The sequence below is a fragment of the Heterocephalus glaber genome, unplaced genomic scaffold (assembly GCF_053883595.1).
Source record: "Heterocephalus glaber isolate CG9 unplaced genomic scaffold, H.glaber_assembly_v1.0 deba00000818, whole genome shotgun sequence".
In the NCBI taxonomy this organism is placed as follows: domain Eukaryota; kingdom Metazoa; phylum Chordata; class Mammalia; order Rodentia; family Bathyergidae; genus Heterocephalus; species Heterocephalus glaber.
The window spans coordinates 15,292,597-15,318,606 of NW_028258164.1; the positions used below are offsets into that span (position 1 = coordinate 15,292,597).

Below are 26,010 nucleotides of genomic sequence, written 5' to 3' on the forward strand. Positions count from 1 at the left end.
AACCCCCTTTTTTTGGTCCTATGGGTTTTTTTTTTAACCTATGTATATTTTAAAAATATTATGTTACCTTCTTCCTTCACAGCCACATTTTTTTTTGTTAAAAAAGGAAACTATCTGCTTCCAATTTAAATACCCAGTTATAATAACTAGAGAAATTAAAACTGATCTTGCAAATTTAGCATTTGAACAAACTTGTACTTAAAAACCTGACTACAGGTTCAAGCCATCATTAAGAACATAAGCTAAATAAAAAACAAATCAATTAAATACACAAATGACTAGTGCCAAACTGGGGAACTAATTAAGATCCAGATCTTTAGTGAACGTTTGGAGAATGCTGGGAACATAAATCTCCCTATGTCTGCTGTATAGTTCCTTAAAGGCTGCCTGAATTGGCTGCTTAAACACTACTGCAAGATCTTGAGGTGTGCCCCACCATCCCATACAGCTGCCCAGATATGCTAGTGGTCAGCCTGGCCAGTAACCACTTTCTCCTGCCCTACTTCCCAGAGGGAGGGAAGACAGTGGCCTGTGTGAGGGGCTGATATGAGAATAGTTCAACTAATGACTTCCCAACATGGGAGGCAAAAAACTTCAAGAATGAATTTTGCTCTCATCTTCAGCATGTCGTTCAATGTGTCCTGCAGCATCCTGCTTGGATCCTTTCCTAGCCGTGAAAAAAGCATCACAGTTCTTCCAGCGACACTTCAGAGTCTGAAAGTTTGGATTAGTATGGTCAGTCAGCAAGTGTTGTTTCAAGTGATCTACAGCACCAAATATCAGAGAGCAACCATGCCACCAACAGCGGTAATTCTGCATCAGATTTAGTCTCGCAGCCTGAATACTGCCATCATAACAGCCAGTGTAAATCATGCTTTTGTGGATGGTCATACACATAATCATGTCTTTGTGTCCTCCATAAACTTGCAGTCGATCATGAGACTGTAATTCATAGACACGAACAAATTTATCCAGGCAAGCAGTCACCATCACTTTTCCTAGGATGTTCACCACGGTCACTGCATGGTTGTGACCTTTATAGATCCGCACAAGCTCACCAGTGTGAATGTTGTGAGCATGGACGGACTGGTCACTTGAGCCGCTGAACACGAGGTCATTCACCATCTTCATGCCCAGAATGGTCTTGGTATGGCTCTCCAGAGTTCGGAGGAGCAGTCCGTTCCAGGCACCCCGCACACTAATGGTGCAGTCATAAGATCCCACGACCAGCAGCTTTCGGGAACCTTCTTGGGCTGTGGCAAGACAGCTGACAGCCCTTGCCCCATGGCATTCAAAGGTCTCGAGGTGTTTGTTGCTCTTTGCATTGAAGGTGACCACAGTGCCATTTGCCAGTCCTACATACAGGATTCGCCATCGACTGTAGAGGCAGAGAACCCGGTCTTCCAGCTTTAACTTCTCTATGCACGTGCGGGTTTTAACATTGTAGCAGCGAATGGTGGGATCACTGGAACCTGTGTAGAGCGCAGCATTCTTCTCAGAGGCCTGAGTGACCAGCAGACAGTTCACTTTGGAAGTATGGCCCTCAAAGATGCCAATGCATTTCCCGCTCACCAGGTTATACACTTGGACAGTTTTATCTCCCGAACAGGTATATAGTAAGTTTCCAAATATCTGAATTGCATTCACTGCAGCTTGGTGCCCTTCAAAGCTTCCTTCTGTGGGTTCATCATCATCTCCTGGCTCTGAAGATATTTCTGAGGAGTTTTTGGAGCCTTTTAGGGAACAGATCACAGTCTGAGCTTCTGCCACACTTACAGGGTTCACAGCCAAATTTAAGGAATTATCTATACATGTGGTCTTCGCTTCCTATTTCCTAGTATTCTATCAGCCTGTTACAATCTTTCCAACAAAGTAACATGGACCAAAATTCTGCTTCAGTTTCTTCATCAAGAAATAGTGATAATTACTGTACTTACCTCATAGGACTGTGAAGATTAACTCTGCTATTATGTATAAAGTACTTAAAACAGAGCCTGACCCATACTGAGCACTATGTGTTAACTATTATTATAATAATTAATTCTTAATGACACAGCTGCAACAGTTGAAGATAAGAGAAAGAATTGGAAGACTGCCATTCTCACCATTTTGCCCAAGAAAATAACAGATACAGCTGCTGGAAAGTGAGTTTTAGGAGCAGCTCCGGTAAATGACATCATGGATTGTAAACTCCATTCAGACTTGTCTCCTGTATTTAGTCCCAGGTCTGATCTACGGTATATACTCTATACACACACGTATAATTCTACAATATTATACATTGTATTTACATTAGATATATAAAATATAAATATAGCCGAGAGTAATAGAACTCATTTACCCTCAAAAAGAACTTGGTAAGGGCTGGGGATTTAGTTCAGTGGTTCTACCACCTTCCTCATAAGCGCAAGGACCCGAGTTCGATCCCCGGTACCAAAAAAAAAAAAAAAAAGAAAGAATTTGGTAAATCCGCAGGCTATGCATATTTTTAAAGTTCTTTTAAATTCCGTACACTTTAACCAAGACCCATCAGAGGCTTTTAACCCGAGAATGAACAAAAGAGACTGCTTGTCTAGCAAACGTATTGTTTGATAGTTTAAAAAATCAATTACATGATGCTAATTTTGTCTAATACAAGGAAGCGAAGCGTACGACAGAAAAAAGCACAGGTTGTCTCCCGGTCTCCAAGGAGACGGAAGAGTGCTGGGGGGGGCCACTGACGTCTCCTGCGCACGCGCGCCCTCTTTCCGGCCGAGAGTCGGCGCAGTGCGCCGGCGCGCATCGCAGGACGACGGCGGGCGGGCCTGAGTGGCTGCGTCTCTGGCGCCGTCTGTAAATGGCGTTGGTGGCGGGAAAGTTGAGTCTCTCGTGCGCCCAGCCTGCGGGGCGATGTGTAGTGACTTCCGTAGGGCTGAGTCTGGGACCGAGGTGAGAGCCGCTGGGGGGGGGGGGAGCGAGGGAGACAGAGCACGGCCGCGGCGGGCGAGGGTGCGTGGGACCCGGATGCTGGGAGGGCGTTCCGGGCCTGGCTGGGCCGAGGCTCCCGGAAACGCTGCTCCCCCCGCCCCGCCCTTCCGCGCACGCCCCGAGTCTCCCCAGGGAGCGAAGTCTGAGGGGAGCGGCCGAGTGGAGGCCACAGAAGTCATTCCTGCAGACCCGGAGGAAATAGGCTAAATTGCCCGGGCTAGGTTCGAACTTGCCATCATCCTCCTGCCTCAGCCTCTCAATGTGCTGGGGTTACAGGTGTGCACCGCCACAACAGGCTCTAGAAACTTATTGAACAAGGGATATTTGGGTAGGTTGCTTCACTTTCTCTTTAATCACCTGTCTCTGCTTGTGGAATCAGCTCCTCACTATCCCAGGGTACATTGAGCCACACAAGCCATCTGATGTCCTGCCAGGGTTTATTTGGGAAGTGAACCAGCAAATATCGATCACTTACTGTGTGTCAGCCACTGGCCAAGGGATGAGAGTACAAAACAAAAAACACAGCTTCTGCCCTAAAGAATTAGTAAACAAGGCTGCCTTAACATGTAGAGTCTGGTAAAAGTGTGCTGTCCAATTAAGGGGCCGGTGCTGTGGAAGATAGTCGAGGGATGAGATGATAACTGAAGTATTAAGGATCATTTGAAGTGGCTTGGCCAGGGAAAGGTGATACTCAAAGCAGAGGGAGAAGTAGCACATGCGTTTAGCTGGGGATCACTTGCTTAGAGGCACTGCAGGGAGTTCTGTGTAGTTGGACAAAGGGAGTGAGGGAGACAGTATTGAGAGGTGCGGAGGAAGCAGTCTCTAGAAACAGCAAACCTATCAAGGGCCAGGTAGGAAATATTTAGAGTTTGCCATTCATGCAGTGTTTTCACATTTGTTCAACTCTGTTCTAATACTTTTTTTTTTGAGACAGGATCTCAATGGGTCTCGAGGTTGACCTTGAACTCATGTAGCCCAGGCTGGCTTCGAAGCAATCCTCCTGTCTCAACCTTCCTAGTGCTGGGATTACGGCATGCTGCACCACACCTGACAATAAAAATTTTTTTTAACAGATCCTAGGGGTTCACTTTATTGTAAGCCAAAGAGTAGAAACCATGTACTCCCCCCTAAGTTTGAAGAGAAGTATTTAAATACATCTTGCATTGAAAGAATTCATTTTTACCATGTCTTTGCACAGCAGCAGTGAGATTTTTAGTTTTATTATCTTATCAGATAGTTAAGTAATGACATCTTCTGTATTGCATGCCTGTAACCCCAGATACTTAGGAGTCAGAGGCAGGAGGAAGGATCACTGGAGCTCGTTGAGTTTGAGGCTAGAGACACCATCTCAAAAAAGTAAAAGTAATACCCCTTGAGTTCTAAAATAATTTAATAAGTAATTGGAAGTGTCTGTCCAGGTATGGTTCCGATGCACAGCATATTGCTTTTTTGTTTTTAACCAGCCCTGCTGTATTTATTAAAGTGGCACACGCTTATGACAAAAATCCCAATAATACTAAAATAAAAAGTAGGAAACTCCTATTCCCATTATCATTTCTAGAGGAAAACTCTATATTTGTAGTCTTTGAGAAATTTTATTTATTTATTTATTGTGGTACTAGGTATAGAGCCCAGGGCCTTTGCTCTGAGCTACCTCCACAACCCTTTTTATTTTCTATTTTGATAAGTTGGTAACTTGCCTGGGCTAGACTTGAACTTGCAGTCCTCCTGTCTCACTCTCCTGGAGTGCTGAGATTATAGATGTATGCCACCATGCCTGGCTTCCAGAAATTTTCTAATGACATTGTAGAGCCCAAAATGGAGAATAATGTACTTGAAGTTCAGAGACCTTGGTTATAATTGTGTCTTTACAAAGAACAAGCTTTGTGATTTGATGTAAGTCCATTAAACCTCTGCTTCTACTTCGTAAAATGAAGGTGGAAGGCTGCTTTCTTGGTTCCTTTTCAGCTCTGTCTCTAGGAGGTGGTTTCTTATACTTTGTTGCCTTTGCACTAAACCCAATATCTGCATAGTAAATATATATCAAATACTGATAATGATGACTGGTTTCCTCAGAAAAGATACAGGCTGGGTGTCTGGCACATGCTTGTAATCTCAGCACTCAGGAGGCTGAGGCAGGAGGGTTGTTGCAAGTTCAAGGTCATTTTGGGCTACATAGTGAGTTAAAGGCCAGCTTGAACTATATAGTGAGACCCTGTCTCAAAAAAAAAAATAATAAAGAGTGACAGGACAGAGGGAAGGAAGGCCAGCAGGCCAGGTTTTTTGTTTTTTGTTTTGTGTTTTGTGTTTTGTGGAACCAGGGATCTAACTCAGGACCTTGCACTTGCAGGCGCTGCACCACTGAGCTACATCCCCAGCCAAGGCCAGCTTCTTTTCTGGAAGTAAATATTAAATGAGACAATATTTAGTATTTATTAAAAAATAGTGATTTCCCAGGCATAGTGGTACATACCTGTAATCTTAGCACTCAGGAGGATGAGACAGAAGGCTTGCAAGTGTGAGTCCAAGCCCGAGCTATGTAACAAGTTCTAGGCCAGACTGGACTACAAAGTAAGACCTTGTCTCTAAAAAAAGAAAACAAGAAGAATAGTAATTGATTTTGTGTGTAATCACAGGCTTTTAGAACAAAGTTTATTTCTTTCTTACCCAGAATAGAACCCATGTTCCATCATTATAGTTATTTCTCTATAAAAGCCATCAATTTCCCTGCCTCTTTTTGCCTCTAACCTACTTAACCTATCCATGGTTAAACTCAACTGTCTGCTCTCATTTCTCTGCTCATTCATCTGACTAATACTAGACAAAAATCACAAATAGACTGATTTCACTTTAAATTTATAATCATCAACTTAAAATGGGAACCCAGTCCAACCATATTTCCCTAGTAATTCACTTCCTACAGAACATGTCTTCCAATCCACCCATATCCCTGAATTGCAGGTGCATATGTTTATTTTTGTCTTAATATAGCTACATGTATGTGTAGTGGGCATTCCAGACTTAACATGCTCATCCTTGACTGAATCCGGAATCCAGGGAAGTGGAAGAAGCATGTGTTAGAAAAGAGTATCATAGGGGCAGACAATCCACTTTCTGGTCCCCCTTCTGTGTCTCTTAGAAGCTTTCTTTCTCTCAATAAATTTTTCCTACTCATGAAAAGAAAAGAGTATCAGGGCCGGGGATTTAGCTCAGTGGTTTCGCCACCTGCTGTGCAAGCGCAAGGACCCGAGTTCGATCCCCGGTACCAAAAAAAAAAAAAAAGAAAAGAGTATCATAGCCAGGTGGCAGGGAGCATATCTGTAATCCCAGCACTGAGATCTGGCTAAAGTAGAGTTTGAAGCTAGCCTGTACTACACAGGGAGACCGTCGGTAGTGTAGGTTTTCATGAGTGTGACAATTGTAATATGATTAAGGAGGAAATACCTTTTTTTGGTAATTAAAATATTTGAGGGGAAGTGGTTCAGAGGGAAAAAAAAAGGTAAAGTAAACTTGACAGCATTAGTGAATTTAATAGGTGTATGGTGTTCATTGTTCAGGTGTAATTGTTTCTCTATAGGTTTGAAGTTTTTAAAAATGAACAAGTAGGGAGAAGGTAAATGTTTCCTAAACTGATGTCTTGACGTCCCACCACTCACAGACACCCACACCCCAACTGCTGCTTCTCAAATCTTAACCACTTTTTTTTTTTGAGACAAGTTCTCACTGTGTAGTTCAGGCTGGCCTTGAACTCACTGTGTACCCCAGGCTGGCCTCAAACTCACAGCAATCCTCCTGCCTCAGCCTCCCGAATGCTGAGACTACAGGAATGTACCACCATGCCTGGCCTCAACCCTTATAAAGGACAACTTCATTCTGCCTGTGGCGAAGTCAGACTCTGTGGAGACTTCCTCAAATCCACTGTGCTCTCACATGGCAGGTCAGTTCACACTGAATTCATCAGCAGAGTTTGTCTGCTCTTTCCAAGTATGTCAAGAATCAGACCACTTTCCCTGTCTTTACTGTAGCCATTCCCTGTCACCATCACTATAAAGGTCTGCTCCTTTACCGAAGTTTCTACAATATGTAGCCCATAGTGCTGTCCTGCATTAACCACCTAACTGATCTCTGCTTCCAGCCTTTCTACTCACCCTAGAGTACTTTCCAGAGTATCCAGATCAATCCATTTTAAACATGAGCAAAGCCTGGTGGCACACCCTGCAATTTCAGCTACTCAGGAGGCTGAGGGAGGAGGATTGCAAGTTCAAGGCTAGCCTAGGCAATTTAGCAAGCCCTGCTCTCAGAAAAGGCTTGGGATGTACCTCAATGGTTAAGTGTTTGCCTAGCATGCATGAGGCCCTGGATTCAATTTCCAGTGCTGCAAATAAACAGAAAACCAAAAATGTAAAGACTATTGCTTAAAGTTTCAAGAGGCAAAATCCCTTTCATCTCACAATTTGCTCTTTAAGCCCACCCAGTGATCTTTGCTCTCACCTCTTTCCTTTTTGACCTTATATCCCACATTCTTCTCTGTTCTTCACACACTGCTCTCTGATTTTTCAGTGAGCTCCAGTCTTGGCTCCTTGGCTGTGGCTGTTCCCTGTGCAGACTGCTGTCCCTCAGACATTCGCAAGGCTCCCTTCCCCAGCTTCAGTTTCTACTCAGATGCCAACACCTTTGAGCAGCTTTTCCTAACAATCCAGTGTGAAGCAGCCCTTCCTGCTGCCAGCCTTTATTCATTCCTTCACTCTGCTGGTGTGGCTGCTGCTGCTGGTGAATACTTAACCTACCCGACACTGTACATCATTGGTACTGTCCCATCACTGCCATTTAGTGTGCATGAAGCAGATGTTGGCTATTGGGTTTGCTCTTTTACTGCAGTGTCTACAACAATACTTAGCCCATAGTAGGTATTCAGTAATTTGTTTACTGGTTGAATTTCATGCCTTTCTCCCCTTCCTTCTCCCTGCTTCTTTCTGTCTTGCTTCATGTGTCATTAAGAAAGTAGAAGAAGGGCCAGGGATTTAGTTCAGTGGTTCCAGTGCCAGCCTCGAAAGCACAAGGTCCCGAGTTTGATCTCCAGTACCCAAAAGAAAAAAACCAAGAAATTTTAGTATGTACTGCAAACATGTACTAATAAAAGTAAAAATTTAAAAAATTATCGGAACTCCCTTAGTATTTCCTGTTGTATTTCTGTTAACTGATTTCTAGTTTGTTTCCTTTATAGTCAATATATTTTGTATGATTTCAGGTATTTTAAATTTGTTTTGGTGTGTTTTATGACCCAAGACACTTCTATCTTAATGAATTTGTTCCCTAGGTGCTTGAAAAAATTGGGTATTCTGCTATTAGGTGTGTGTTCTATGTATCAGAAAGCATGGAGAGCAGAGAGACCACGGGGCAGGCTTTGAGCAACAAGGCTGTTTATTTCACTCAAGTGCAAGTGGGCTGAATCCAAAAAGAGAGTCAGCAATGAGCAAGGAAGAGCAAGGGGTGGTTGCCAGGTGTTGGAGGTGGTTGCTGGGTGTTAAAGTCTGGAGAGTCGCTGCCTTGAGGTATCTGGGGGCAGATAGTGTGGCCTGTGCTCCTTGGACTGGGCAGTGTCGCAGATGTACTTGGATTTCCTGGAATTAAGGGTGGTACAGATGTGCTTGGACTTCCTGGAACTGAAGGGTGAGACGTAGTGATATGTAAAGGTCATTCCCCCGGTGGGCTCTGCAACAATCCTTCCTGCTGATGGGCCAGTGGGCTTTGCAGCGGTTTTTCCTGCTGGGCATGACATTTTATATGTGAAGTAGAGCCTATTGGTTGAATGTGTTCAGATCTTCTGTATTCTTGGTGGTTTTCTATCTAGTTAGGAGCTGTTTGTACTGGAGATTGGACCTAGGGTCTCTGCACTGAGCTACATCCCCAACACCCTCCCCCTGCACTCCAGTCTGTAGTCCTCCTGCCTTAGCCTCCCTAAGTGCTGGGATTACAGGCATGTGGTACCATGCTGGGCTTTCTATCTATGGTAGTTTTATCAGATGCTGAGAGGTGGGGTTTGACGTTCCAACTGTAATTGTGTATTTGTTTCTCTTTCAGCTCTATTAGTTTTGCTTCATGTATTTTGAGACTGCTGCTTGATATGTACACATTAAAGATCATTATGTCTTCCTAGTGGATTGATCCTTCAGTCATTATGCAGGGTTCTTTTCTGTCCCTAGTAATTTTGCTTTGAAGTCTACATTTTTAAATATTAATATGGCAATCCCTACTTTTTCATCAAATCTATATTGATAATATATGTGCTGGTTTTCTGAATCCCTTCCTGTAAAAAGAGAGTAATAATTTTTCCCCGTAAGAAAGGGCAATTTGTCCATCTGTGATAATGAATTCCATCTAGTCATTGCTTCTCCTCCCCAATGTCACTCCTACAGTTTTTCCCACTCCTCCAGGCATTTCTGTTTTCTCACATTGTTTGCCTGGTCTTTTCCAAAGGTACACAGCTAAAAACAATGGGTGAGAACAAAACCAACAAGAGACCGCCCTGGAGGTCATTCCTCATCTCAGCAAATCTACCTCTGCTTCCTTACCTCCCAGGCCCTTGTTGGCGCACTGACTTCTGGCTCCTCTCCACCTCCTCCCAGAATGTCTCCTGCCATGATTATCATTTCTAAGTCCTCCTCAGACTGACCCTCTCACCTTTATTTGGGGTTTTTGTTGTTTGGGGTTTTGTGTGTGTGTGTGTGTGTTATTTTGGGGGGTTGTTTTGTTTTTTGGTTTTGTGAGACGGTCTGATGTTATCTGATATTATAGGCCTTCAACTTCTGATCCTCCTGCCGAAGCTTCCTGAGTGCTAGGGTTACAAGTGTGCTTCTACTCCTGGCTACACCCAGGACTCTTAAAGACCTGCCCCTGTCAGTTGTTGGGGCTGGAGGAACAGAGGAGGACACTTACTTCATGCAGGTGAGCTGGCGGTGAGGATGGAGCATAGTGGCGCATGTCCATTTCCAGCCTTCACAGCTGGCCATCGAAGCAGTCTTTCCCATGGGGAAGTTGAGAGGAGACCATGGAGAGCACACAGCAGTGTGAGGTGGCAGAAAGCGCCTGCAGTTTTGATTTTGTGCTTTCTGGTTCCTTGCTAGGAACTTGCATATAGTTTCTTTTTTGGTATAAATGAAATTTTGAAGCAGAGTCTGATATAACTTCCTAATGAAATCTACGTCTGCACTTACTGGAACCTCTAATTTGTGGATCTTCTTAAGTTGAAATTTTAGCCCTTATAAATTCTATTAAAAATTAATGCAATGGTTCTGCTGCCTGCCTTGCAAACGCAAGGACCTGAGTTTGATCCCCGGTACCAGAAAAAAAAAAGAAAGAAAGAAATTAATGCTGCTTAGTTGGTATGTAAAAAAAATTTTTTTTTTTTTGGTACTGGGGATTGAACTTGGGTCCTTGGGCTTGCGCCACAGGTGGTAAAACCACTGAGCTAAATCCCCAGCCCGGTATGTAAAAATTTTTGTCTGACTTTTTATGTATTTATCTGTTTTTCTTTTTATCTTATAGGGTGATTGCTTTTAAAGTAATTAGAAAAGCCACAGCCCTACTGGGGATGTACTTAGCAACAATGGAACTTAAGCGTATAGTATTAGAGTAACAGGTGTCTTTTCCATATAATTTAGACAAATGCCTTTATTCAAGAGCCAAGCCTAGTCCTGTGCCCTGAAGGGCAATCAAATTTTCAAAGTGGCTGAGGAGTTCTAATTTTACATGTGATTTTTAGAACTGTCCTAAAAATGTTAGGGCATTTTATTTTATTTTTGTGAGTTTTTTTATTGGTACATTTTAGATATACATCATGATAACATTCATCATAGGGAATTTGTAACTCTATGTGATATATCTTGCTTCTTTTTTCCCATACCATTCCTCTCCAACCCTTCTTCCCCTCCTTATTTACAAAAACTTTGTCTCCATTTTTTTCTATTGTTTTCTTGTCCTTTCCTTCCTTTCTCCCTCTCTCCTCCATTGTTCCCCTTCACATTTGAATGTTTTCTTCCCATTTCCCAGTATCTATTATACATTTTAGTCCTTATTTCCACTTTCAGTTTCTCATACCAGAGAAACAATGTGGTGTTTAAACATGTATGTCCACTTTATTTCACTTAATAGTATGGTCTCAAGATGCATCCATTTAGCTAAAAATGTCTGAAGCTCATCTCTTTTGTGGCAGAGTAGTCCTCTGTTGTATTGAAAAAGAAAACCCCACATTTTCTTTGGTTGATGGGCATTTTGGCTGTTTCCAAGATTTAGCTATTACAAACTGTGCTGCTGTAAACATGAGTGTGCATATATCGCTGTGGTATACTTTTAATTCTTTCTCAGGAAGATACTAAGAAGGGGAATAGCTGGGTCAAATGAAACCTCTAGTTTCAGTTTTTTGAGTCATCTCCACACTGATTTCCACAGTGGTTGTTTAGGGTATTTTAAGGAGTACCTGTGGTAAGGTCCAAACTCTGCATTGGTCACATACATATTATGGCAATGGCTTCTTTGTTTTGCTTTCCTATTCGTTCTAGTTGCTTTCTTATCCTGTGTTACAAGTTACACCTTTTGCCATAAGTGAATTCTTTTACCTATCAATAATAAGTTATATATCAGTAGTAAATTGAATTGTATTCAACTCATAAAGGACATACAGAGTTCTTATAGGGCAAGGTTGAGAATATTCTGTTTAGGATGCTTGGGGTTTTTTTTGTTTTGTTTTGTTTTTGATTTGTTTTGTTTTGTTTGGTACCGGGGATCAAACCTTGCGCTTGGGAGGCAGGCGCCGGAACCACTGAGCTAAATCCCTGGTCCTTAGGATGTTTGGTTTTGTGTGTCGTACTGGGAGTGGAACCCAGAGTGCCATACCCAGGGCCTCACACCTGCTCAGGAGTCACTCTCCCCCTGCACTGCAGCACCCCAGGCCCAGGTGTTTACTTCTAGGTAGCCTTTTATACTACATAAACTTATATGAATCCTTTTATCGGAGCCTGTCTGCAAACATTTAATCACAAAACAAAGCCTGGAGGGGGAATGAGCCTTTAATTTTAAGTGCTCATCCTGCTTTTGTCTAAGCTTTTCCATAACTAAATGATACCTATGTGATATGTATTCTACGTAGCAGGCATTAAAGGTGTACTGATTGTTAGGGTAACTCAAGGAATGACTGAGACCGCCAGAGCAGGCAAAAATGAAGCAACAAGTGAGGTTTTATTTCCAGCCTGGATGCAGGCTAGTCGAGGGTGACAAAGCCGTTGACCCTGGGGGCTTGGGCGAGGGCAAACTTTATAGGGGAGTTTGGGTAGGGAAGGGGTAGTGCCAGGAGGAGTGGAAAATTTTGTCCTAGAGTGGAGGAAGTCTTTTTTCCTGGGGCAGAGGAAATCTGGTGGTCTCCAGGAGTATCTGGACCTGCAGATATTGCATAGGGCAGGCTGTTTCATCTCGAACCCAGGCCTTAGCTTCCTGTTATCCTTTGTGCCTTGCAAGATGTGTAACTGCATTGCCTGGGAAGTTTTTCTCTGCTGCCTGGGCTGGGGTCTGACATTCCTGTCTTTCTCTTATGGAAGAAAAGGGGAGAGGGAAGAGGGAAAGGGGAACGGAAGATTGGGTGGAACGTCTCATGACTTTTTTTGGCCCTAACAAATGGGCAGTGAAGACAGCCTATATGGAAGAAAAATCTTGGAGGATGGGAGCATATTGAGGACCAACCAGGGCTAGCTAGCATCTGCCAATTGGTGATTGCTTATATACAATCCTCTCTCAGATGAAAGATCTAGGCCCCATCTGTCCTGCAAAACCGCTGCAGCCAGGGAATCTATCTGGTTCTGTGAAGTGAGAATGGAATTGGCTATTTCTTTGAGGCTGTCAGAGATGTCTTGGGAGAGAGCTTGACATTGGGTTAGGGAAGTAATTAATCTGCTGTGCCAGTCCCTGCAGCAGCAGTGATGCCTAGACCAACCAGCAGTGGAATTAAGTGTATGGCTCTACGCAGTTGTACCTGGGCTGTAATGGCAACAGGCAGGCTCTGATTTCTTGAGGCAATATCTATATTTGGGCTAAGATACATTAGCGTACAGGTGCTAGTCCAGTTAGTGGGAAGGAATAAGTAAGTGAAAGTCCCACAAAGGAAAGAAAACACCTTGGCTGGGTGGACAGAATTGGTTGTGGATGTTAAAGAGGTGAATGACTTTATTGTCCTTCCCAGACACCCAGAGTACCTGTCAGAGCAGCACCTATTGGGCTGGAAGGGTCCTTGGCAGGAAATTTGACTGGCACCTATTGTCTTGTTTTCCCATTGCAGAAAAAATCTTTTAGTGTCTGTTAGCACCCATTGTGAGGAATAGTGAAAGGTAGGTAAGAGGAGGCAGTCTGAGTGAGTGTGAGGTTTATAACAAGGGACCCATGGGTATATGGTCATGCATGGGAACTGATCGAAGAACCCTGGCTATTTATTTAATGGTGTTATTGTTATAACTGAGAGAGCCAGAAAAAAGGACAAGCTGAGTGAATGGGGCATCCTGAATAACTTGGTAACTGACATGGTCCTGTGAGGCTAGTAAGAGTAATGTATAGTTACATTGGTGGGGGAGTAGATATCCTAATGATACACCAGAGGACAGGCTGCACTGAATGAATGGGGGCTTGGAAGGGTAGAGTAGTATCAGGGGTTATAGGGCCATGTATGGGCCTAGTTGAGCTTTCATATTTAGTGTTACTAGCAAAATAGGATTGGAGGAGTTGGGCTATATGTCTTAATTGAGGGTCCTTTGTTTTGTCAGTGATGTTTCGTTGAGGAGTTGGCAGTGGGCCCTTCATTTCATATTGGGAGTGATATGTAAAATTGGTAATGGCCCAGACCTGGGGAGGAGCCAGAATGGCTGTATAGCTGGCTCTGGACATGGAAATACAGACCCAGCAGTCTTTGCCTAAGCAGGGATTGTGCAGGTTCAGCAGGAAATGAGTTAACTCCAAGGTTTTGTAAAGGTAATTGAGAACAGCAGGGGGGAGTGGCTGGGGTGCTGTAGCTGGGCTTGAGAGAGAAAGAGGAAGGCTAACTGGGTCAAAGGGCGTAGGGCGGAAGGGAGGTGTTTAAGGTCTTTTTATCGATTATCAAACAGGAAGAGGGTGAGAAGGAAAGAAAACAATTTGATCTGTTCTGGGGAGAAGTTACACAGAGTACCCTGAAAACAGAGATCTTTAATCTAGTTAAGATAGGATTTCAGGGTGGAAATACGAAGGTGAGACCATACAAGATTAAAGCAGGCTGAATGAAGGAGGTAAATAAAATGACAAGACACACAAAAGCAAGGCATTTATATATCCTCTGGGATTTGGGTCAGTCTGATAGAAATAGGGGAGATTATTTGTGATTTTTTTATAAGGAGGAGTTAAGCATGTTGTCAGTTGGGCACAGTTTTACCTGAGAACAATGAATTTACTGCAGACTCTGACAGCCTTTGAGGTGTGGCTCTGGTCCTGGAGCCAGTGGAGGGCTTCCTGAGGTGCTGTCACTTTACCAAGACCCCCGTGAGGGTGAAGAGAGCATCTTTTCGCTCTAGGACTGAGTAATGGGTGGTGGTTGAGGGAATAGAGGAGTGGAGTGTATATGGGTTTGGGACTATAGGATGAATGGGGAGGACAGTTTGGTGGTTCAGAGATTTTATACTAAGCAGTATGATTGATTGGACTCACACAGCGAGGATGGGGGTGTTGAATGGAGAGTTAGTGGGAATCAGGAGGGTATGTTTGAGAAGGTGATTAATGATGGTTTTAGTCCTTGGAGGGCTGGATCAGGTAGAGGGTATTGATGCTGGGCAGGGTACAGGTGGTCCTTTTTTAGGTGGATGTGGTGATGTTGAGCGACGGGGTTGAGATGTCCCAAATGTGCGGGTTGAGGGAGGGAGAAGATATGGAGTAGGAGGAAGGTGTAGCAGTAGGTGAGAGAAGGCTGGCAATAAGGTGGGGAATGGAGCCTGGAAGAGTGAGGGTGGCAGAGTTTTGTTAAAATATCTCATCCGAGGATCGGGACTGAACAGGTGGGAATAACTAGAAACAAATGAGGAAACATTTGGTTTCCCAATTGGTATAAGAGCAGAGGGGTTTTGAGAGGCCTGGACACAGTGCCGTCAATTTCCACAACAGTAATTGAGGCCAAAGTTAGCTGTTCTGAGAAAGAAGAGAGGGTGGAATGGGTCACTCCATATTGATCAGAAATGAAAAGAGTCTTACCTTCACTGTAAGATTTACCCAGAGTATGGCGGCTGTGATGGTCCAAGGGCTATCCAAGACCTCTGGGGGATGTCAGTCATCCCAGGTCCAACTGATCAGGTCTGCCTGTACCCCAGTACAGTTGGATTTCCAGTGAAGGCCACCGCATGTGGGGCATGGCTTGGGAGGGAGTCCTGGGTTGGGACAGTCTTTGGCCCAGTGGCCAGTCTGGTGACACTTAAAGCAGGGTCCCGGGGAGTGGACCCTTTCTTTTGATTCCAGAGGTTTTATTTGGCCCCTGATTGGGTTGCAGCCCTTTTGGTGTGTTTCTTACAGTGGATGCAAGCAGTTGTGAGTCAGAAATATACTGTTGGTGAGTGGCCACATCATGATTATTGAAAAAATTTTAAATGATTGATCAATTTCTGATGGGGATATGAGGGCCAGATTCTATTTTTTGGAGCTTTCCGTGAATATCTGGGGCAGATTGGGTAATAAAATGCATCTTTAAAATAAGCTTCCCTCCTGGACTCTCAGGATTTAGAGCAGTAAACTTTCTGAGATTGGAGGCTAGGCGAGATATAAACTGGGCCAGATTTTATCTCACATTTGAATAATTTCTTTTAATTTGTCATAATTAACTGATTTGTGGGTTGCCTTTTTTAGGCCCTCTGTCAGACAAGTTACCATGTAGTCTCCACACTGCCTTGGGAGAACGTGCCCCTGTGCATCAGTGTGATTGAAATCTCATGGGGGCTTGGCCTGAGGACAGCTGTAGCTCCATCCTCTAAATTATGCTCAAGCCGCCTGCTTTTGTCATAGGATTGAGCTAGGGACCACATCTGACTGTTCTCGCTCCTTGGTGGAGAGTGTAGAAGTAAGGATGACACATGTTCTTTTAGGTTAAATCATAAGACTGAGTGAGATATTGAAAATTTTGAACATATTTAGTGGAGTTTGTGAAGAAGGAACCTAGGCACTGATTAATCTGAGAAATCAGACAGAGAAAAGGGAGCATGAACTTGAGCTAGTCCCTCCACCCCGCCACCTCCCGAAGCAGAGACTGAGGAGCAGGGGGTAGAGAAGAAACAGCAAACTGCAGTTCTCAGACCTTGTGTTCAGACCTTGTGTGGTATGGTATTGTTAGGATGAGGAGGAGGGTTGGAAGTGTCAGATAAATGGAAAGAATAGGTGTTGGAGCAGAGGAAGTTACAGTAGGAGGCCTGAAGGAAGCTGAGTAACTTTGGTGGCTGCAGCTGGAGGGGGAGGGGGGCTGGACCGGAGCGAAAAGGAGACCAGATGGATGGGAGGGGGTGGGAACAGCAGGTAGGGAGGCAGGGGCAATGGGAGGCTGCTGAGGTTGGTGTGGGTTAGGAATGGGCTGAGGTGGTGGGGGCAGGGGAGGCAGACCCAGGGAGGAAGAATCTGAGGTCTGAGAGGAGTTGTTGTGGGGAGGTGGAGGGGAGGGAGCTGACAGAGGAGTTGAGATGAGAAGTTCAGCGAAGTCACAAGAGGCACAGGGAGAGGGAAGATGGCAGAGAGCAAAGAATGCCGGGACATATGGGACCTCCCATCATTTTCCCAGCCAGTGGCAATAATTGTTTAGATCTTGGAGAATAGAACAGTCAGAAGTGCCATTTTTTGGCCAATGTGATTTATTATTTAATTTGTATTGTGGCCAGGCTATATTGCAAAAGAAAACTAGGCGTTTTGGCTTCAGGTCAGGGTATAGGTGAAGTGCCTTGAGATTCTTTAAAGCGCACGCAAGGGGGAAAGAGAGACGAATGCAAGAAGAGTTGTTGCCCATGGAGGGATCTGAGTCCAACAAAATGGAGGCCACTTAAGAAAAAGAGAGGACATCTCCTGTCAGTTTCTTAAGGCTGGACAAAGTGGATGGACACCAAGTCGGGTGTCCTCGGAACTTGGTGACCACTAGGAAGTCTGACTCCTAGAAGTGAGCGTGATCAGCTCTGGGTTTGGGAGCACAACTCAAGAGTCAGCCCAGATAGACCTACAGGGTGGAGAGAGAAGGGATATTGAGAAGGAGTCAAAGAAAGAAGGGAGGCAAAAGGAACCTACCTGACCTGAGGAGGAGATTTGGATTAGCAGCAGAGCCATGGTGGGGGAAACGCTGAAGGTCCGATGTTAGAGGTCGCCTCAGTCAGCCTGGAGAGATCCAGGAAGGGAGACTGGACCCTCCTGGGGGAGGGGGTTTCATTTCCTGGGTTTCAGCACTAGATGTTAGGGTAAAGTGAGACATGATTGAGACCACCAGAGCAGGCAAAAATGAAGCAACAAGTGAGCTTCCTGTTATCCTTTGTGCCTTGCAGGATGTGTAATTGCATTGCCTAGGAAGTTTTTCTCTTCTTTGTGGGCTGGGGTCTGATCCTGATTGCCTCTGAAATGGACTTTTGTTAGCTTCATGATAACTTAAAAAACACCCTTGGACTTTTAATCCAGGTTTGCATAGATTATCCAAACATGAAAGTCTAAATAGTTTGAAGTCTTTTATACTCTCCATTCTTCACCTTGTTCTCCCTGCCTATTCATCTTTAATTTTACAGACAGCTGCTAATTGCCAAGCATGAAACTTTGTGTTTTGGACTTGACAGAGAGCCAAGATCTCTTTCCTTTTAAGTGTTTACATCCAGATGAGGGAGACAGGCTGATAATGTGTTCTTCACTTGATCTTAGCCAAAAGGCGGAGAACGATGGTAACTTGTTCTTAAGTGTTGTAATAGCTTATAGAAGGAAGCATCCTTGAAGAATGCATAGAAGCTTCTTTCACTCCGTGGTCTAGGCCTTAGGGAATTTAATTGAGGGAGTAGGGTAAGGACATTCTAGATAGAGAGAAAAAAGGCATTTCACAGATAGTCCCGGTTGTCTGTCCCTACCCTTGGGAGACTGCTTCCTGCTTCTTAGCTGCAGAGCTCTTGCTCTTGTCTGAACCAAAGCTAAGCCCCTGCACAGGGCATCTGAGGCCTTCCATGCTGTGACTTCCACTCTCCGCAGATGTCAGTGTTTCTTGCCTATTTGGTGCCACAGCGTTTGCAGTTCAAATCTGTGTGTAGCTCACTCACACAATGTTGTTTGCACACACAGCCCACATAGCTTTGGCTGTGAGTGTCTTGGAGGTCTGGTTCACTTGCTGGGCCCCATGCACCTGACCATTCCACTTTTCTTCTGAGACCATTTGCTCAGGTGTGCCTTTATCCCCTTCCCCTCTAGGTAGAGTCAGGCAAATTGTAGCAGAAAACTATAACAGGTGCAGTACATTTGAGAAAAATAATTACATGGTATACTGAAGGGAAACATTTTTCATTTCGCAGTTTGGCCATGCAGTATATCCTAAAATTGACTATTTGTTCCTTCAAGGGCACAGACTCACTTTATAATAGCAATATTTGGTACATGAAAACTGAAATATTTTAAGAATAAATGAACATGATATTTCTCACTTCGTATTTCCCTCCAAAATTATGAAATCTTGCAGAGTTTTGGAAAATTGTGTAAATGTAGATTTTTTTAGGCTTTGCTTTTAAGTAATGAGTTTTTCTTCTGTCTTTTCTTTTGTAAGCTCCTTGCCCGACTTGAAGGGAGAAGTTCCTTAAAAGAAATTGAACCGAATCTGTTTGCTGATGAAGATTCACCTGTGCATGGTAAAAATACATCTTCAGATAGAAACATAGTACCACAAGTTAAGTTTTATAAAACAAGTTTTTCCACACACGTACACACAGGCGCACGTGCACGCACAACACACTCCTAGCAAAAGGCTGTATAGGTCAGACTACAATTTAAAAAATGAACATCATAACAGAACACTGTTAGGCCTTCTTTATATGTCAGATGAGATGAAGTTTAGCTTATGTCCAGTAACTTCAATAATTTTTGTTTTGTTTTTTTTGAGATAGAGTCTTGTTACATAGTTAAACTTGCCTTGAACTCACTGTGTAGCCCAGGGTGGCATAAACTTGGGGTAATCATCCTGCCTCAGCCTTCTGATTGCTGTGATTACAGGTGTGTACCACTGTGTATGGCTTTGTGCATTAACTTTACATGTGTGCAGAAAATCTTCAGAGTATACACTGACCTCCGTCCTTTTTTCTCAACACAAAATTTTTTTATTTTTGTTTTTCTGAGGCACATTCTTGCCATGCAGTCCAGACTGGCCTCAAACTGGCAGCGATCCTCCTGCCTCAGCTCCTGAGCATTAGGATTACACACATGCACTGTCACGCCTGATTCTCAATACAAAATATTTATTTATGGACTTTGTTATTATACCTTAAAAATTTTTTTTTCTTATGGGAAGAAAGTGCTGAAATGGGATGGGGAACAAGGGAGGAGGGAGAGAAAGAAGGAGGGGACAAGAAAAAAGTGAAGATAGAAGGGAAAAATGGAAACAAAGCTTTTGTACATAGGGAGGGGAGGGGGCTTGAGGAGGAGGATGGGATAAAATAAAATTTATTTTAAAAATGTGAAACGCTGAAAAACAATTCTTTTTCTTTAGAAATTTGCAGAATTACAAGTCCTTAGGTACCCACTTGTACTATTATTATTTCTACAGCAAGGATAATAGGTATCTACTTGTTCTATTGGAACTTGTATTCTACGAAGAACTTACAAAGGAGATAGCATGCTTAGGTGGCTTTGTTTTTTTAAGTGTAACAGCTTTAGAGACATATAATTCACTCATTTCGGTGTACAAATCGGTCATTTTCAGTATAGTCGCACAGAGGTGTAACCATCACCACAACTGATTCTCGAGCATCTGCATCACCTCAAACCCATCCCTGTTTGTAGTCATCTTGTCTCTCTGTCCAGGTGCCCACTGACTCTGCGCCTGCCCCTTTCTGGACATTATTTACTCATTGGCTGATGGGCATTTGGGTGGTTTCCATTTTCTAGCTGTTAAGAATATTGAACTTAGGCCGGGGATTTAGCTCAGTAGTTCTGCTGCCTGCCTCGCAAGCGCAAGGTCCTGAGTTTGATCCCCGGTACCAAAAAAAAGAATATTGAACTCGCTATGTAGCTCAGGCTGGCCTTGAACTCACAGTGATCTTCCTGCCTCAGCCTCTCAAGTGCTGAGATTACAGACATGTGCCACCATACCTGGCTGGACAAAAAAAAATGTATTTTACACATAATGTCATATATTCTTAACACACACACAGACACAGAAAGTATTACTGATAATAACTTCTGTCTTAAAAATCTGTTTTGTCTTATAACAGTGTAACAACTTCAAATCTCCTTTGGTTACTGTTTGCATAGTTTCTCTTTTTCTTTTCAGCCTGTTTAGGATTTGGATCCTAAAGTGTATGTGTGTAGGCACATGTTTAGGATTTGGATCCTAAAGTGTATGTAGTGTGTTGCAGACAGCCTACAGTTGCATCATGGGATTTTTTGTTTTTGTTTTTTATTCCATTTTTCTTATCTCTGCCTTTTGACTGGATACTTTAATTCATTTATAATTAGTGTAATTACTGATGAAATAAAGTTTATGACTATTATTTTGCTGTCTTTTTATGTCTTCTGTCTTTCCTATTCCCCTATCCCTTCTTTACTGTTTTGTGTTAAGTATTTGGTAGTGTACTATTTTAACTCTTGTCATTCTCTTCATGGTTTTTTGTTTTGTTTTTTAACTTTTTCTAATCATTGCCCTGGGATTACAATTAACATCTTAAGTTATAACAATGTAGTTGTAATTTTTTTTTTTTTTTTGTAGAACAGATTTTTAAAATTTATTTTTCCTACAACCTTGACCTGGAAAGACCAGGCTAGTCATACCCTGCAGTGTCCCACTTTCTGGATTTTGCTGATTGTTTCCTTGTAGTGTCATCTAGCAACAGCCTCTAATACTGCAAGTTGAGTCTAAAGACCTGACTAGAGTCAGGCTAAACACTGCATCACAACAAGAGGCACTTAATGACTTTTATTTATTTTTTGTTTTATATTGTCTTAAAAATGCCTCTTAGGGGAAAAATTGCCCCTTGAATATGATTTACCTAACAGATATCTGCACCAAAATAAGAAACTTTATTTACATGTTAGGACAGTGAGTAGGCAAAGTTTTACAATTTATTGAACTCAGATTTGAGTTTTTTAAAAAGCTGTATTCAAGCTCTGAGTATTTCACTTATAAAGTTCTTCATGTGGCACACTTCTTTCTGTCCAAAGGTAAAAAGCTATCTGTATTTGCTTAATTCTGTTACTGTATTTTGCTTTTTCAGCTTACTATGACTTAGTATCCTCAGTCATTTCATTGTTATTCATCATTTATATTTCCTTTTCTCATGTCTTCTTGGGCTTTTTCGTCTCTCTTTATGTTCTCGAGCTTATCTTTGAGGTGCAAGGTGTTCATTCCCAAGATCCACAACAATTACCTCCCTAGAAAATGTCGCTCCTTTTAAAGGTCTTTTTTTGGCTTTCGGTAACTAAAGGTATGAGTGTTTCCTGCAAATTTTCACCCTCTAGATTCACTTCTGCAGCATACTCAGGCCCTTGCCTGTCTTTCATTTTGTCCTCTTTCTCTGCCTCCATGCCCTGTCTGTTTCCTAAAGATGTCACCACCTTATTCTGTCTCTGGACAAGAATCCCAGGCCTCACTGGTGCATGCGAGCCCATGATCTGCATTAGGATCTTTTCTTGGTCTCCTGTCTTTATTTGTCTCATTAGCAGGTGAAGGTGAACAATCTTCACCTCGATTAGCATCTGTGCAAGGAATTTTTTCTGTCACTTATCTTTTTTTGTCTTGGAAACATTTATATATAAAAAACACCAATAAAAAGAAGATGTAAACGAAGCAAATTAGAAGGATGATGAAGAAAGGGACTGTGGTGCTTTCAGAGCTCAGAGGATTAGCTTTTGAAGACTCATCCGTTCTCATAGATTCTCTAAATATTCTTTTCCAGCTCAGTTTGAAGGTAGTTCTCTTCTTTAAGTTTTCTGTAATCCTGTCGTTGTGGGAGGCTGAAGCAGGAAAATCACAAGTTTGAGCTCCCTTGGTGAGACTCTTTCTCAAAATAAAATCAGTGCTCTCTAGATTCAAGCTCTAGTACTGGGGAAAAAAAGAAGAAGAAGAAGAGGAGGAGGAGTTGTAGTTGTAATTTTAATAGTTTATAAAGACTTTACTACTGTATAGATCTGTCCCTCCCTCTACTCCTTTGTGCTTTTACTGATTATATCTTTATACATTGTATGGCCATCAACACACAATATTACCACTGAATTAAAATAATTAAGATTAGTAATAGTTACTTCCTAAATCAGGTAGATGAAAAAAGTTACAAACATAAAATACATAGGGCCAAGGATTTAGCTCAGTGGCACTGCACCTGCCTTGTAAGCACAAGATCCTTTGTTCAATCACAGTACTGAAAACAAACAAACATAAAATACATCTGTGCTGTCTTTAATATTTATCTATGTGGTTATATTTACCTGTGTTCACTCTTTTCTCATCTCATTTTGTGTAACTCTCTGCAAAGGACTGGATTCCCTGTGGTATACTTGTAAAGCAGATGTGCTAGCTCCAGATCCCCCTAAATCAGCGATGGCAAACCTTTTAGAGCTTTCAGATGATACAAACAGCCCACTGTGGCACACATGCCATAGGTTCACCCCCACTGCCCTAAACCATCAATAATAAAAGATGAATTCTGACCAAATATGTTAGACAAAAACACTGAACTTTGTATTCTTTTTATAGAAAAGTCTATTGTTAAGGTAAATCTTATGAAACTGACATTAACATGGTAAAAAAAAAAATCAAGGTTTGTAGCACTACTGCATTAGAAGATTTATTATAGAAAGTTTGAAAACCACTAATGTGTTTAGTCACCAACAAAATGTTTAGTTAAGATTGCCATAGCTGGGGATTTAGCTCTGGATCTGCCACCTGCTTTGCAAGTGCAAGGTTCCGAGTTTGATCCCCGGTACCAAAAAAACCAAAAAGGTCGATCCTGATGTTCTGTTAAAACAAAAGGAACAGCCTATTGGGCCGGGCATTTAGCTCAGTGGTTCTGTTGCCTGCCTTGCAAGCGCAAGGTCCCGAGTTCGATCTCCAGTACCAAAAAAACCCGAAGATTGCCATAGATCTGTAGCTGTAAAACAAGGTAGATAAATATTCTTTTAGAACAATAGCAGATATAAGGCTTGGATTATATGGATTAGTTATCAGAAATTATTATAGGGAATCTTAAGTTGAAGCAGTAAGATATTTAAGGGTTTGAAAACCTAATATCATGGTAAATATATATATATATTTTTGATACCAGGGATCAAACTCAGGACCTTGCGCTTGCAAGGCAGGAGGCAGAACCACTGAGCTAAATCCCTGGCCCCTCAACATATTTCTTATAAAGCTAGTAGGCTGGTACCAAAATGGTGTTTTTTTGGTCTTTTTTCCCCTTATTTTGAAGGAACTTTAAATTCATAAGTCTTTCTGACAATCTGTTACTCCAACTCCTATGGCATTTTTTTGTTTGTTTGTTTTTGGTACTGGGGATGTAACTCAGGACCCTGGTCTTACAAGGCAGGTGAGGCAGTCGCAGTGCCACTGAACCAAATCTTCGGCCCTATGGCATCTATTTGTAAGTGTGTCAGGCCAAACCATCCAAATTTTCTGATTTAGTTTAAATTTCTCAAGTGCCAAACCATAGGGACTATCTTCACTATAAATTGTCATATTTGATACTTTGGCTGGACAAGGATGATATTTTTTATAACAGTGCACTGATACCTATGAGATAGTGACTTCAAATTGAGTTGAAAGAACTATGTGCTCTCTACAGCACATAATGTTTGAACATGATTTTTTATATTAATAGTTAAACAGTTCATGTTTGTAAAATCACTATAACTGATTTGAGTTATCATTTAACATATTTCTGTGGAATTTAATTCAAGGATCTTAGTGATAAAATTTGTGTATCACTTGCAAGTTTTACTTCCCCAGTTACTGTAAATATCTTTCTTATACCTGCTTTGCTATTAATCTGTAAAAGGAGAGAGCATTGTTACCTGCGCATTAATCTTTTTTTTGTAGTGGGAATCAAACTCAGGGCCTTGTGCTTGCCAGGCAGGCGCTGTGCTGCTGAGGTACTTCTGGGCACCTGCACATTAATCTTTTAACCTTAAACTTCTTTGCTTCATTTACAGGCATGCCAACCGAAGGGTTTTAACAAATCCATGTACTTATCTCAGGTGTGTCATAGCTTATGGATTTAGAAATTTCTGTTGAACCATTTTGGCCAGTGCTTTCAAGTACTGGATCTTTTTGAGTAATGTTGAAAGATGTTTACCATTACCAGTCCCCTCTTCGAGAAAATACTTGGCAGTTTTCATTGTTTTTGAGGGTTCCACAGATAACAGACATCTGTTACTTTCTGACCAATTTTATGAATTTTTTTCATTTAAAAATTTTTATTATTATTACATGTTTGCAGTACACAATGATTACATTTATTGTGGGGAGTTTGTACATGTACATACACATCTTTGTTTTGCTTTTGGTACTGGGGATTGAACTCAGAATCTTGTGCTTGAGAGGCAGGCTTGGTGCCACTGAGTTAATCCCCGGCCCTACATAATACATCTTAATTCTTTTTTTATCCCCTCCCATCCCTCCCTGCTCCTTCTAACACTTTTCCTTCTTTTTTGCTACAGGGTCTTACTTCAGGCTGGGCTTGAATTCATGTAGCCCAGGCTGTCCTTGAACTTGTGGCTCACCGCTGGGATTATAGGTGTGTGCCACCATGCCCAGCTCCCTCTAACTCTTTTTTTTTTGGTACTGGAGATCCAACTGGGCAGGCAGCAGACCCACTGACCTAAATCCCTGGCTCCCTAATTCTTGATTCTCTTCCTATTTGAAAAAGCTCTATTTCTATTTTTCTGCAATTCTTTTTTTTTAATTCTCCCCCATCTCTTGAGTTTTGTGCATTTCTTTTACCTGCAGAGTTCTTCCCTTTTTTTCCTAGAATTTGTTAATATTTCACTGTAAATGATCTTCATTTGACCCTCCAGCTTTATGAAACTATTGCATTTTTTACTTTCAAAAAAGTGAAATGGAGGGGCCGGGTATTTAGCTCAGTGGTTTCAATGCCTGCTGCGCAAGCGAAAGGACTCGAGTTCCATCCCCGGTACCCCCCCCCAAAAAAAAAATGAAATGGAAAGGCCAAGGGATTTAGCTCAGCGGGCACCATGCCTGCCTCGCAAGCATAAGGTCTTGAGTTCAATCCCTGGTACTGGAAAAAAAAAAAAGAAATGAAAGTTGAGTGTGGTGGTGCATTCTGTGATCCCTCTGGAAGGTTGAGGCAGGAAGATCAAAGTTCCAGCCCAGTCAAAGCAACTTAGTGATTTAGACCCTGTCTCAAAATAAAAAATAAATAAATAAAAAAGGACTGGGGATATAGCCCAGTGCAGTGGCCTGCCCAGTATTGCAAAACCAACCAACCAACCAAAAAACAAACACAAATAATAATGTAAGCCATAGTAACTATTTTCTAATCACTCATGTGTTTGCTGATATCCTGCAGGCTGGTTTCTGTCCTTGCTTTTACTCTAAAAGTAGTCCTTTTTTATTCTTTATCTCCTGAATATTTTGACACTTGGTTCTCAAAGTATTATTTACCTTAAATGTGGCTTTGCTGACTACAGATTTACTGCTCTTGATATAGGGGGTATAAATGCAACTCTCAACCTGCTAGCTATCCAAAGTTCATATTCTCTAAAATCGAAGAATTAATTCTAGGAACAGTGGAGGTTAAGAGTAGGAAAAATTTATTGAGAAAACGATAGCCTCCATCT

The 26,010-nt window shown here is 42.2% G+C and overlaps 1 protein-coding gene and 2 pseudogenes across 5 annotated transcripts in view; 1 reads left to right on the forward strand and 2 right to left on the reverse strand.

The window, feature by feature from the left end:
- Window positions 1-289: 289 nt before the first annotated feature.
- LOC106010707 (zinc finger protein 106 pseudogene) lies at window positions 290-2,782 on the reverse strand (annotated as a pseudogene).
- Window positions 2,759-26,010, forward strand: part of Xrcc2 (X-ray repair cross complementing 2) — a 45,153-nt gene continuing 21,901 nt past the window's right edge. For 2 of the 5 annotated variants that reach the window (XM_087207825.1, XM_004860351.3), the window contains exons 1-2: window positions 2,759-2,928; window positions 18,776-18,857. In XM_087207825.1, the coding sequence (XP_087063951.1) occupies window positions 2,890-2,928; window positions 18,776-18,857 (121 nt within the window). In that variant the 5' untranslated portion in view covers window positions 2,759-2,889. Of the gene's footprint in view, window positions 2,929-6,768; window positions 6,905-9,762; window positions 9,913-18,775; window positions 18,858-26,010 lie in introns of all 5 variants that reach the window. The other 3 variants (XM_087207823.1, XM_087207826.1, XM_087207824.1) reach the window with 3 other exon arrangements.
- Window positions 21,477-22,090, reverse strand: LOC110345017 (uncharacterized protein C2orf74 pseudogene; annotated as a pseudogene).